The sequence below is a fragment of the Anguilla rostrata genome, chromosome 18 (assembly GCF_018555375.3).
Source record: "Anguilla rostrata isolate EN2019 chromosome 18, ASM1855537v3, whole genome shotgun sequence".
Lineage (NCBI taxonomy): Eukaryota > Metazoa > Chordata > Actinopteri > Anguilliformes > Anguillidae > Anguilla > Anguilla rostrata.
Genome location: NC_057950.1, coordinates 7,893,516 through 7,905,563, shown reverse-complemented (window position 1 = coordinate 7,905,563; position 12,048 = coordinate 7,893,516). Strand labels below are relative to the sequence as shown.

The 12,048-nt window shown below is 47.3% G+C and overlaps 1 protein-coding gene across 1 annotated transcript; it reads right to left on the bottom strand.

Annotated features, from left to right (window-relative positions):
• Positions 1-6,839: 6,839 nt before the first annotated feature.
• LOC135245300 (clathrin heavy chain linker domain-containing protein 1-like) lies at positions 6,840-12,048 on the bottom strand. Its single transcript, XM_064318284.1, has 8 exons — positions 11,851-12,048; positions 11,313-11,428; positions 10,918-11,017; positions 10,669-10,775; positions 9,979-10,153; positions 9,362-9,564; positions 8,089-8,262; positions 6,840-7,783 (listed from the first exon to the last, which is right to left on the bottom strand). Exons 1-8 carry the CDS (start codon positions 12,024-12,026, stop codon positions 7,572-7,574), a joined length of 1,263 nt encoding a protein of 420 aa, XP_064174354.1. The 5' UTR covers positions 12,027-12,048; the 3' UTR covers positions 6,840-7,571.

Below are 12,048 nucleotides of genomic sequence, written 5' to 3'. Positions count from 1 at the left end.
AAATCTCTGGCCAACCGGTGGAATTAATCGATCAATTAACTCTCCGGTAGAAAACCAGCAGCGCTGCTGGCCTCCAGGGTCATATTTCAGCATCCGTGATACACAGAAATGCGATCTCTTTAAATGACAACATGGACCCTCTCAGAGGGTTCAGTGGCTGAGACCGGAATGGCCAAACTGTTTTCATCCACTATAGTGTGGCTCCGTCCTTCCGGAAACACAGTATCATGTTCCGAGAGGGACAGAATGACGCCGCGACACAACTCCGGTGTTTTATTGATGAAGTGTCTACTGTGTGGGAGGGTATTTTGACTAGCTATGTTTCAGAACTCGTTTAAATTTTTCTTTTAAAAACAAGATTTGCAACATTGTTGCAAGACCTCAGGCACGTGGGTTTACGTTAAAGGCCTCAAAAAAACAAATTTGACTGTGTTTTCTGTGTATAAATGATACAACAGACTCAACAAACGCCCCCTGGTTTAAAAAAATAAAATTAAATAATTCTAATAATGATAATACCTTGGCAATATTTCAGTGTCCCTTTCTCTGTGAGCACCCACAATCCCTGGCACCAGGCCACCAAGCCTTTCCCCGCCCCCTGCAGCAGTGATTGGCTGCTGGCCAGAGGACACCTGTGCTGGAGGGAGCCGGAGGATCCCGGCAACCTGCTGATGTCCCCACCTGTCCAGCCAGCAGATAGACAGCGATACCCGGGGGGGGGGGAGCTGTACATCACAGCAGGTGACGCCTCCCATTGTTTTTTTGGTGACACACAAGACCGTGAATCAGACCGCCGCTCTGGCGCTAAAGGCTATCGGCTGACGGGCAGTGATCTCACAGGATCCGCAGAGATGACAGCTGATACCGGCAGATACGCGATAGCCACCACCCCCCGGCAGAGGACAGGTTCTCTCTGATCACTGACGGTCAGTTAGAGGAGCGTCAGTTAGAGGAGCAGCAGTTACAGGAGCATCAGTTAGAAGAGCAGCAGTTAGAGAAGTGTCAGTTAGAGGAGCAGCAGTTCGAGAAGTGTCAGTTAGAGGAGCATCAGTTAGAGGAGCAGCAGTTAGAGGAGCAGCAGTTAGAGAAGTGTCAGTTAGAGGAGCAGCAGTTAGAGAAGTGTCGGTTAGAGGAGCAGCAGTTAGAGGAGCAGCAGGCTGCCCGCCAGAGAGAGGAGCGTGGGACGCAATCTGCAAGCCGTCTGCTGACGGAGGGGCCAGCGCAGATTCTGTGGAGACGCGTGGCTGATAAGAGAATCAAGAACACCCCCCCCTTCCTCCCCCCCAGCCCACACATCCCCCAGAGGCCTGCAGTGCTGTACCGCCATGGAAACCACGGCGACCGCATAGCGGGATTTTCACCCACACAGCACGTCTCAAAGCGAGCCGCATGAAAGAGACTTTTCTGCATTCTAACCTCCTATTAATTGGATCTATATGCAAAGTACCCTGCAGTAAAAAGTAGAAAGGATGGAGATGGGGATTGGGTTTGACTTGATGGTATCTGACATGTAATCTACACCTGGGCTGGCATTCATAAAGCGTTTCAGAGTAGATATAGGATCATGTTTCCTCTGTACATCTTCCAACTTTATCCATTAAGAGTTAAAAAGCAGATCTGATCCTTGGCCCAGCAAGGTTCATAAGGAACTTCAGCGTAGGAGAGTGGCTTGATTCTCTGATGCAGGGGAGTTTAGACAAGCAATACACTCTCCTCTGAAGCATGTGCTGTCATCAGATGCTACTTTGCTCTCCACAGCCCACAAGCCAAGCTTGCACAGACACGAGTCAAAGTAAGACACTTCATATGTAGCAACCAGCTGGCCAGCAGGGGTCACTGGTGAGCAATGAGACACAGATCCCAGCCAACAGAACCCGTCCAAACCCTGCAATTATGAATTCAAAATTATGTGGGGTACTTGTCACAGGCCGCACTGTCACAGTTGGGATTCTATCCTCGACGGTGTGGTCCATCCATGCACTAAAACATTGCCCTAAGAGGATAGACCAGCCCTACCTCTGTGCTCCTAATTGTGAAAATTATCCCTCTGTCTGTTTCTGTTTTATCAAGGGGCACAACAGTATAGTGTACAGTACAACATACGAAACCATGGCAATGGACGTACTGTACTAAAAATAGCACTGGAAATTCCCGTAACCATCCTGAAATTTCCTGTATTTAAGAAGCAGAGCGTATGGAAGGAATGCAGGATCCGAATCCGGTCTCAGAAATCCGTGATTCCATTTACAACACCGTACATCTGTTTTGTATTTGTATGAAAAACAGTGGCACAGAAACCCAGAGCCCTGAAAAAGCACGCTTAAAGTGTTTTGACTGGGGCTGCATTGGTGGCAGTTCTGCCCTGACGCTTCCAACGGGCAGAGAACCCGCGGTGATGTAACGCGGCCCAGCGAGGGGGAACTCTCCTCTGGAGGCTAACAGAACAGCGCGTGGGCAGAGAGCGCTGCCTGTACTCAATGCGCAACCTCTCTCTCTGCTCTGCTAATTAGACTTTAAATACACTAACGAGGCCGTCATTGTTTTGCTGCCCTACGCTGAAACACTCAAGCACTTGAGCCGTAATACCTGCTGACTTAAACAAACTTGTTAATTCAGGTAGCCTACATTGTTACATCCCTGACCACAACTATAGTCCTCCACAGATACGGAGCCGTCTCTGTTTTGTCGGCGCAATCGGAAATCTAAGCTGTGGAAACAGACTGCGGTGCCCACTGTGGCACTTAAGAGCTGAAGCAGGATGAGAGAGCGTGCCGTAATCACCGTTCTCCGCGGTGACTCGCGGTTTTGGAGTAAGCACAAACGGCGAAAGGGCCGAGTCACAGTCCCGGAATAGGGGCTGACGCCGCTGTTTACTCCCCTCTGCACCCCGTACATAAGCAGGGGAAGCATCATCCTCGCAGAATTTCTGGGGGAAAAAAAACCCGCTGATAAACACAAAGATAACGGTGACGCTTCACTCAAGGATGAGGAAAACCTCAAGTCCTGGACTGCAGCAGGGTCTGCGGGTTTTCTACGGTTCCCTTTCAATCAGCAGCCAATTAAGAACCTTGAGAACAATGCGATTGGATTATTAATTTTAACTGATCAATAACCTAAATGTATCACTGGTGCTGAAACAAACAGAAAAAACTGTCAGAACACAGCCCCCTGGCTATGGATATATGGCATCGGCCTGCCTGAGGGCTGTTAGCAGTTTGCATAATGCATGCATGAGGACCCGGCCGCATGCTTTTGCCACTTCCACTATAAGGAGAAACGGGCCATGGCTGGGAACTCAAGGAAAAGCAAGGGTGGTCCACTTCCTGCTAGAGGGGGTTCTGAACAGGAAGTCCTGAGGAAAGCAAAAACTGAAGTGCTTTTATTGCGGATTATGATTGTGGATTATGAATGCTTCTAAACAAGTAATCTTTTTCCCTGACAAAAAAAAGGGAAAACATTTCGTGTTCTAATATCAAGTGTATTTTTAAAAAGTGTCAACGAGGCATTATTTTGAACAACATTGAATGGCAGTCCAGCCCCTTGACTGCGTTTCTGAAGGGTGTGCAGTGATAATGTTCAGGTATGGACTGAATGCAGTGGACTGGTACTCAGTGCTATCCTCTGCTTCTATAAAACAAACTGCGTGCTATGTTCCTTTCTCCCTCTCTCCCACCCCATCTCCCCCTTCCCCCCTCCAACTTCCTTATTTTCCCCTCCCCCTCTCCCTCTCCTCTCTTACACTCTGTGACTCTCCCCCCTCTCCTCCCCATCCCTCTTTCCCCCCCCTCTCCTCGTCCTGCAGCAGCTGCAGCACGGTATAGGGTGCGTGCGCTAACAGCGCTATAAACAGGAAGTGACCTCAGTCCTCCCGGCGCTACCTGACGGCCGATCCGCGACGGGCTCGGGAGCTCGCCCCTCCTGCCAGAGACGGCGTGATTCGGGACTTTTACACAGAGCGTGGGGGAGGGCTGGGGTGCGGGGAAAGAAAAAAAACACTGCAGCCCTGGCTACAGCACCGCACACGGAAAACCCCACTGCTCCCGACGGCCAGACAATTCCACTTATTCCCAGGAGGGCCAGTCATCCAGTGCGCGTTCACGCTTTTATCCGCCTTCATCATAAACAGACTCGAGCGTTTCAGCCCTCCACTTTGAGCACAGATAGCTCTTAATTACTCTCACTCCCCATAATATACAGCCACTTTGGCATTTCAGACATCCAGTCCAGACTAGAGGAGGTTTTTTTTTTTTTTTTTTTTAAATGGTAACTTTATTTAAGAAGATTACCAAATTATACCAGGCCACTTGGACGCTGGCTTTTTGGAACAGAGAATAGAGCGGTGTTTTAGAGGTGTCCGGTTTCTGTGTGTTACTTGATCCTTCACCATTGTGACACAGTTGTGGGAGTTCTACCATTTCTGGTCAAGGATAGTCTGACATGGAAATGACACAAGGAATTATAATTTCTCCAAACTCAGTTGGCTTGTTCAGCATTCACCAAAACAAACTTTTCATATGGAGTTTGCAAAGCAAATGTGTGATCCTTATGTTTACTTGTAAGTCAAAATAAAGACCAGTGTGTGTTTCATTTGTGGATTACCTGTCTTGGAATAAACCAATGTTCACTTTATAGCACTAGTTCCTTCACTTAAGAATACAGTTCCATGAAGATCAGCAGTATTTAAATGAGTACAGTAAGCTGTCTTCTTGCAATTCTTGCAACACATTTAAATTCAAAAGGCAAATATCAATTTGCATTGCTCATCTCCTTAAAGCACAATAACTAGCCCATATCACCTCAATATTTCTGTAATATTGAGTATTGAAAGCATTACCCGTTTGTACTGGACAATAATCTATGAGAGGAATTAATGTGTGAACATGACTAGGCAATTTCAAGCAACCCTATAGAGGCATAAACTTTTTCTGCAATGCTACAGAGAGACATGCTTTGTCTGCAATGCTACTGAGAAAGACATGCTTTTTCTGCAATGCTACAGAGGCATTTGCTTTGTTTGCAATGCTACAGAAAAAGACATATGCTTGCTATGAAGCAAAATGTGACAGCGATAGCATGTTTGTGATAGCTGCAACTATGCATGTGTGCAATATTATTGTGGGAGTAAGAGTTAAGCTACTTGTTTGTCAAGCAGTGCCAGTGTGTGAGTGTTTCAATGTGTGTAGCAGCACAGGTGGACGAGCCTGCACGTGTGCAAGTATATGTGAGAGTATGTTTGAGTGTGTGTGTGTGCGTGTGTGTAAGTGTATGAGTGTGTGAGTATGTGTGTAAGGGTATGTGTATGTGTGTGTGTGTGTGTGTGTGTGTGTGTGTAAGTGTATGAATGTGTGAGCGGCTGTCCTAGTAGGCTGTTCTGAGCTCTGCATGGCTCTGTCCCAGCAATGCCTGGCTGCTCTCCTTTCACTGCAGGAAATCAATAACAGCAAGAGAGAGAGAGAGAGAACGCACTCATGCGACAGACTCTCTCACCCATCCTCTCTCCATCTCCCCCTCTCTCTCTATCCCTTCCTCTCCCTGTCTCTCTATCCTTTCTTCCCCCCTCTCTCTATCCTTTCTTCTCCCTGTCTCTCTCTCTATCCCTTCCTCCTCGTCTCTCTATCCCTTCCTCTCCATCTCTCTCTATCCCTTCCTCTCTCTGTCTCTCTCTATCCCTTCCTCTCTCTGTCTCTCTCTCTGTCCCTTCCTCTCCCTGTCTCTCTCTCTATTGCTTCCTCTCCACGTCTATCTCTCTATCCCTTCTTCTCCCAGTCTCTCTCTCTATCCCTTCCTCTCCCCGTCTCTCTCTCCATTCCTTCCTCTCTCAGTCTAACTCTTTTTTCTCTTAGCCGCTCTTGCTGGAATAAGATCTGAGAGACAGATCCGGTGTTGGTTTTTAGTGCCATGGTCTCAGTGCTTTAGGGTTGAATACGTGAATGGTTTTTTGGTTAATAATGAAAATAGGTTTCAGAAGATTTGGTATGTTAACGAAACAATTTGCAGAATGCACAATGAGAGGTTTTATGAGTTAAAATAAATTATATCTGAAAATGGTGGATTGTGAATGAATGGTTTTAGCAGGTTTATTTTTTCTCTCTAATAGTTTATTTTCAGTTTTTTTTGTTTTATTATTAAGGATATTAATTAATTCTTTAGTTTTTGGTTTTTACTGTCGTATTTTTAAATACAAAACGTAATGCAATGTTTAAATAAAGGGATATAAAAGTTTTGTCTCCTCATTCCCCAACTCTTTTCCTTAATCATTTTCTTCCTAGACTGCTGGTTATGTCCCCTGGGCTACAAGCTGTCTCCATAGCCACAGTCTCGATACAGACACACAAACACGCACACACACACAAACATGCACAAACACTAATATACACAAACATACCACAACCCCCCCCCCCCCCCCCCCCCCCACCCCCACACACACACACAGTGTCATCCTACAGTAATAACTCAGCAGGCTTGTACCTCCACGCACTGTGATATGACTGTATTATAGAGTGTAGTGTTGATGCTACTGCAGCAGATAGTCCCCATAAGGCCAGTGGGACCTCCTATCTGCAGTCAGAGAGCTCTGCACAAATACTCTTTATTTGCCAGGTACCATAGAGATGTGCATCCTAGCTGACAAAAAGACAGGGATTCTGAGTGACTGAATGATTATGATAGATATTTATCTGACCTCATTGTTATATAAGTATCTGAAGGTAATGCTGTAATTTGTTAGTGTTACAATGCTAGTCATCTATTATTATTCTACTGGTTCATGCAAATCAATTTGCACCATTTGTTTGCATGGAAGCCTATTTAAATAGTCTTAAAACCAACGAAATAAACAGTTGAATTTGAAGCAAATTTATTTGGATATACAGCCAATAGGGTGCAGTGCTGAACACAGAGGTCTGCAGTGGTGAATGTTATGTAATAATGCACAGGGCTTACAGTTCTGCCAGTTACGAAAAGCAACATATGAACCATTCTGATAAGCGGTGAGGTAACATCTGAATACGATGCCACTGGCTTGCTCACCTGGAGAGAAACAGGAAACCAGGTGAAAGGACACCAGTGCTAAAGATGCATAAAAGAAGACACAGCTTTGTTTGACTTTCATTGCACACTTAAGAGGAAATGCGCATTCCTCAAGGTGCAGTATGAACACCAGACTTGCAACCAAAAGGACAAAAAGATTCATTTTAAGTCACAGGGACCTGTGAGCAGGATTTTCTAGTCTTGGGGTGTCTGGTTTTTTTTGGAGGCAGTAATGACATATGGACTCCATGCACCCTGTGAGGGCTGAGGTGTCATGTGACCCTTCCCTTACTGCCTCAGCCAGGGGGGAGTTCTAACTCCAGGGCTCCCTCTGGTGGCCGTGTTGCTGCCCTACATCAGTGGGTCTGCAGCCCTGGTCCTGAAGAGCCGCAGTGTCTGCTGCAGTCTGCTGCTGCTCAGTACTTTACTGATCGTGAACGCTGGCGATTAACTCACCAGCCCTGGCCCTCGGGTGTGAGCTGGCTGCTGATTTTAAGCTGAAAATGAAGCCCAGGAGATCCAGCGGCCCTCCAGGGCCGAGCTCACAGACCCGCGTCCTGCCTGAAGCCGCGCCCCGTGGGCCTGGTGCGCTCGATGCCCGGGGGGAGCCGCGTAGCCCCCCGCAGAGACGCCAGGGCGGAGCTGACGGCCTGGGCCAGCTGGGGCCGGCCCGTCTCTCCGCAGCGGCCCGCGATCTGACTCCACCCCTCCGCCGGGTAGGCGTGGTCGCCCCGGACCGCCTGCTCCAGGGCACCTGAGAGAGGGGCAGGAAACAGACAGCCGCTGCAGGGACATGACCTCTGACCTCTCAACCCTGACCCCTGTCCTGCATGGTAATGAGTGTAACAGAAGCTTGCTGGCCTTCCTGTGATCTTACCCCTCTGTCCTCTGCTGTAGCTATACTGGTTACAGGGTGCTGAGTGTGTGTGTGTGTGTGTAAGGTGCAGAGAGTGTGTGTGTGTGTGTGTGTGTGTGTAAGGTGCAGAGTGTGTGTGTGTGTGTGTAAGGTGCAGAGAGTGTGTGTGTATGTTTGAGATGTACAGAGTGTAGGACACTCACCACAGGCCTGCATGCTCTCCAGCAGCTGGTAGACCAGCTCCTCACTCTGGGTGTCCATGAGGGAGCGGGCAGCCCAGCCCAGGGACAGAACTGCAGGGCGGCCCTGGAGCTCCTGAGTCAGAGCCTGGAGGAGAGCTACGCTGGGGCAGCTCCTCACCACATACAGGCAGTCATCTGCACACAAACACAGGCAGTCATCTGCACACACATACAGGCAGTCATCTGAATACAAATACAGGCAGCCATCTGCTCACAAATACAGGCAGTCAAACACAGGCTGTCATCTGCACACAAACACAGGCAGTCATCTGCACACAAATACAGGCAGCCATCTGCACACAAATACAGGCAGTCGTCTACACAAAAAAGTACATCATATCTTCCGTACACACAGAACTCTCCCTTCCCCAGAGATATCAGCCTCATTCATGTGTGCAATGTGCAAAAGTCCAAAGAAGTAGGTGAGTTGCTCAGGTGGAAAATAACTGTTAAACACCACAGTGCATCTGTGTGATCAATATGGAAAAATAAAAACAATTGTTCAGGAAATGTCCTAAATTATGAATAATTTAAATTAGCCTTTTATCATTACATTTACATTTCCCATGTTTACTCAGTATTTTGCCTTTTGAGGTTAACATCACAAAATCTTTAAGGACACAGCAGCTATCAACAGATGTTTTTAAGACTCAGTATTTCAAGCCAAACATAATTTATTCTAGAAACGGTCCTCGGAAAGCTTTGAAACCATCTGTTCACCTGATGGCTTTTAGATCTGAAGCAGCCTTCAGAAAGAGCACAAACTCTAGTAGCAGTGTGCAGGCTACACAGGCTGAGCTTCGGTCGCACGACACAGACCTCAAATTAGCTGCCTATCGTTCGGTTTCATATCGGCCAGAGGTAACCAATCCTGTTCCTGGAGATCTACCATCATGTAGCTTTTCACACTATCCTTAACAAAGCACACCTCACTCAACAGAATGTTTTCACAGTCACGTTTCTCTCTGCATCTAACTCACAAAATTTTACTAAATGTCCTTTTAAATGCCAGTACATTTAACAATCTGGACAGTGTTGATTTTATGGCACTTTCTTTCCCTGACCACTGCATTATGCATGTTAAGATTTCACATTCAAACAGCTGACTAATGTACAAATGAGCTGGTGCTCAAAGCATCAGTCGATTAATTGTACGATGCATATGTTAACCAGTACAGCGCTTACATGTAGTTGTGTGTGTCTGTTTGTTGGGTTTAATACACCCCCTCCTCACCCTTAGTGAAGGCCTTGTTGCTGTAGATGAACTCCACCGCTCTGTGTATGAAGCCCCTCCTGCTCATGCACACGGCGGCCTTGCTGTGGAGCTCACAGGCGCCGTACACCACCTGGGCCAGCGCCAAACAGGAGTCAGCCGCCACCGCGTCCTCCTGAGCGTGTGCGCTGAGGACATCCCCCAGCGCCTCCGAGAATGTCAACCTGCGCTGGGACAGAGGCAGACAGATCCACTGAAAGACTACATTTCCCATGAGTCAACACACACACACACTATGACACCATTCAGACAACCAACTAAAAGAATAAAAAGAAAGTCAACCACTTACAGAAACTGACATTCCATATTTACCAGCCATAAAGCTATAAAGAAAAGCACAATCTTTTATACAGATTAATACTACTGGCCATTCGACAGCAGTACACTACACTCCTGATTAGGGTTGTGTACTCTACCAAAGTTCAGTCAATTTAGTCATTTCAGGAAATTAAATTAAATTCATGAACTGAACTAATCCCATAAAATTATACGGGGATTTCAATGACTGGAGTTAAAATAAATTTCCTGACCTGGCCGAATTGAACTGGAGCTGCCCCCGCCCTGTCCGTGCCCCTCACCTGTGCTGGGTCACCCAGTGCACCGCCTGCTCCAGACAGCCGTTCTGCAGGGCTGACCTGACCCCCTCCACCGCCAGGCCCTCGCCGGGCAGCCGCTGCCCCGCTGGCACTGCCATCATCAGGGCCTGGAAGTAGAGCAGGGCCGGGGGCAGCGCCCCCTCGTACCGCCCGACAGCTGCAGGAGACGGAAGAACACCCGTCCTGAGGAACCCTCTTTCACCAGGTGTTTACATTACAGCTGTTCTTTCCATTACAATTCACCAGGAATACGTATTTTAGTTTAAAAAAATATCTGAAGGCAATTACAAAAGGTAAAGTACAATTATAGGGAATGAATTTTAGACTATTAAATGTATAGTTTAGGCAGGAATATGGCTAAGAGGCTGGTGAAAACAGGCTATATATTAACAATATGTTGCAATGTATTCTGGCTATGAAAAGGCATGGCTTAAATGAGGGAGAAATAACAGCAGTGGTGTTCACTTTTCCTCTGGAGAGTCATTCAAAGGAATGGTTTTTGCTTTCATTAAAAAATCAGCAACCAATGCAGACTCAGGACACCAGAGGAGGCGAGCCAACTGCATAATCAATCGCTTTAATCGATCAGTGAAGTGCTGACAGTACAAGCCTGTGCACTCTGTGGCTTTCCAAACGGCGAGAGTGAATATCAGCACTGTAACGGGAACTTGCCTTTGAACCTATCCATGGTCTCCATGTTCCGGAGGATTCCGCGAGGGGAGCGCGCGGCGTGGAGGGCGGCGGCCTGGTACTCCGCGCCTTCGAACAGCTGCGTGAACCTGACGGCAAAGCGCAGCGCCTCATCATTAGCTACGCTACACACATCGTTCAAACTGCCCGGTGGAGCGCTAACGTGCTAACAAGGCTAAGGCTAGCGCTAAACCTCGGCTGCTCGTCCTAGGATGTGTAAGCCGTGTGTACCTTTCCACGTAGTCTGACAAAAGTTTGGATTCCTCGTCTTCAGAGGGGTCGTCCTCCTCTGAAGCTCTGGTGATGACATCATGGCAGTCAGCGTCACGTACTGGAATAAAACATATATACAGCATATTTATTTAATGCGACCGCTTTTGTAAAGTTCAGCATAAACTTATCATATCTGACTGCAATAGCTTCCCACAACATCACAGACAAAATTACAGAACGTTTTACTGGTGTCTGCAATATGCACATGAAAAGTATTACAGAAAAATCATTTTACATTTTAATTGTGGTATAGGGTGTCAGATATTAAAACACTAGTCATTAGGTATTTAAACAAATTAGTTTAAGCTGTAACCTCACAAAATGTTTACAAAACAACAAAACAGAAGGACAACCTTTGAAATGTGAAATTTTTTCGAGGATTGACGGGAGGAACTCCGACAGGGGCACGGCTCTTTCAGACTTCTCCCAGGAACTAAAGGCTTCATACAGAAATACCATCTTCCTGTGTCTGGACAGCAGCAAAAGAAAACATCATTTGACACAGTTTCCATTCTCAGGGCTGGCTCTAGACTATTGGAGACCTTTGAGAATTTTTGCTTTGGAGGTCCCCTTCTGAGTTATATACTACCCTCGTGGAAAATCAGGGGGGGGGGGGCATTATGATTGCAGACTGGGGGATGGGGGCTGAGGGAAATTGTGACAGCGGACCAGGGGTAGTTCTGCAGACAAATGAGACCCGTGGCCCCATGTCCAGAACCGGCCTGGTCTGTTCCATTCAAATCAGACACACTGAAATGACAGTGAAATGTAAAAATGCCACTGCAGTACGATGCAACTATTCACACCCATGACGAATACTGATGGTGCAAAATGATTTATTACCACTAGGGTGAGCCAGAGCAACAGAGAGCAAGAGCAAATGGTTCTCACCTGAGCTCCAGTGTCAGGTTCCCTGCGGCTAGCTCATCTCTGTGGTCCAGGGCACACTGCATCTTGCTTTCCAGGTCTGCCATCACCTTGTTGCTCACATACTGGCTCTGCTTCTTTCTCTGCAGGTCCGCCAGCTTCCGCTCAAGCTTCTCCAGGTACGTCTGCAGGGTTGCCATGTTCACCGACTCCTGAAGTGTA

Coding starts and splice junctions, on each gene's coding strand:
- LOC135245300 (XM_064318284.1), bottom strand. CDS start 12,026: ATGGCAACCCTGCAGACGTACCTGGAGAAGCTTGAGCGGAAGCTGGCG. Junction 11,018..11,312: donor AAAAATTTCACATTTCAAAG/GTTGTCCTTCTG, acceptor GTTTTATTCCAG/TACGTGACGCTGACTGCCAT. Junction 9,565..9,978: donor CACTGGGTGACCCAGCACAG/GTGAGGGGCACG, acceptor GTCCCAGCGCAG/GTTGACATTCTCGGAGGCGC.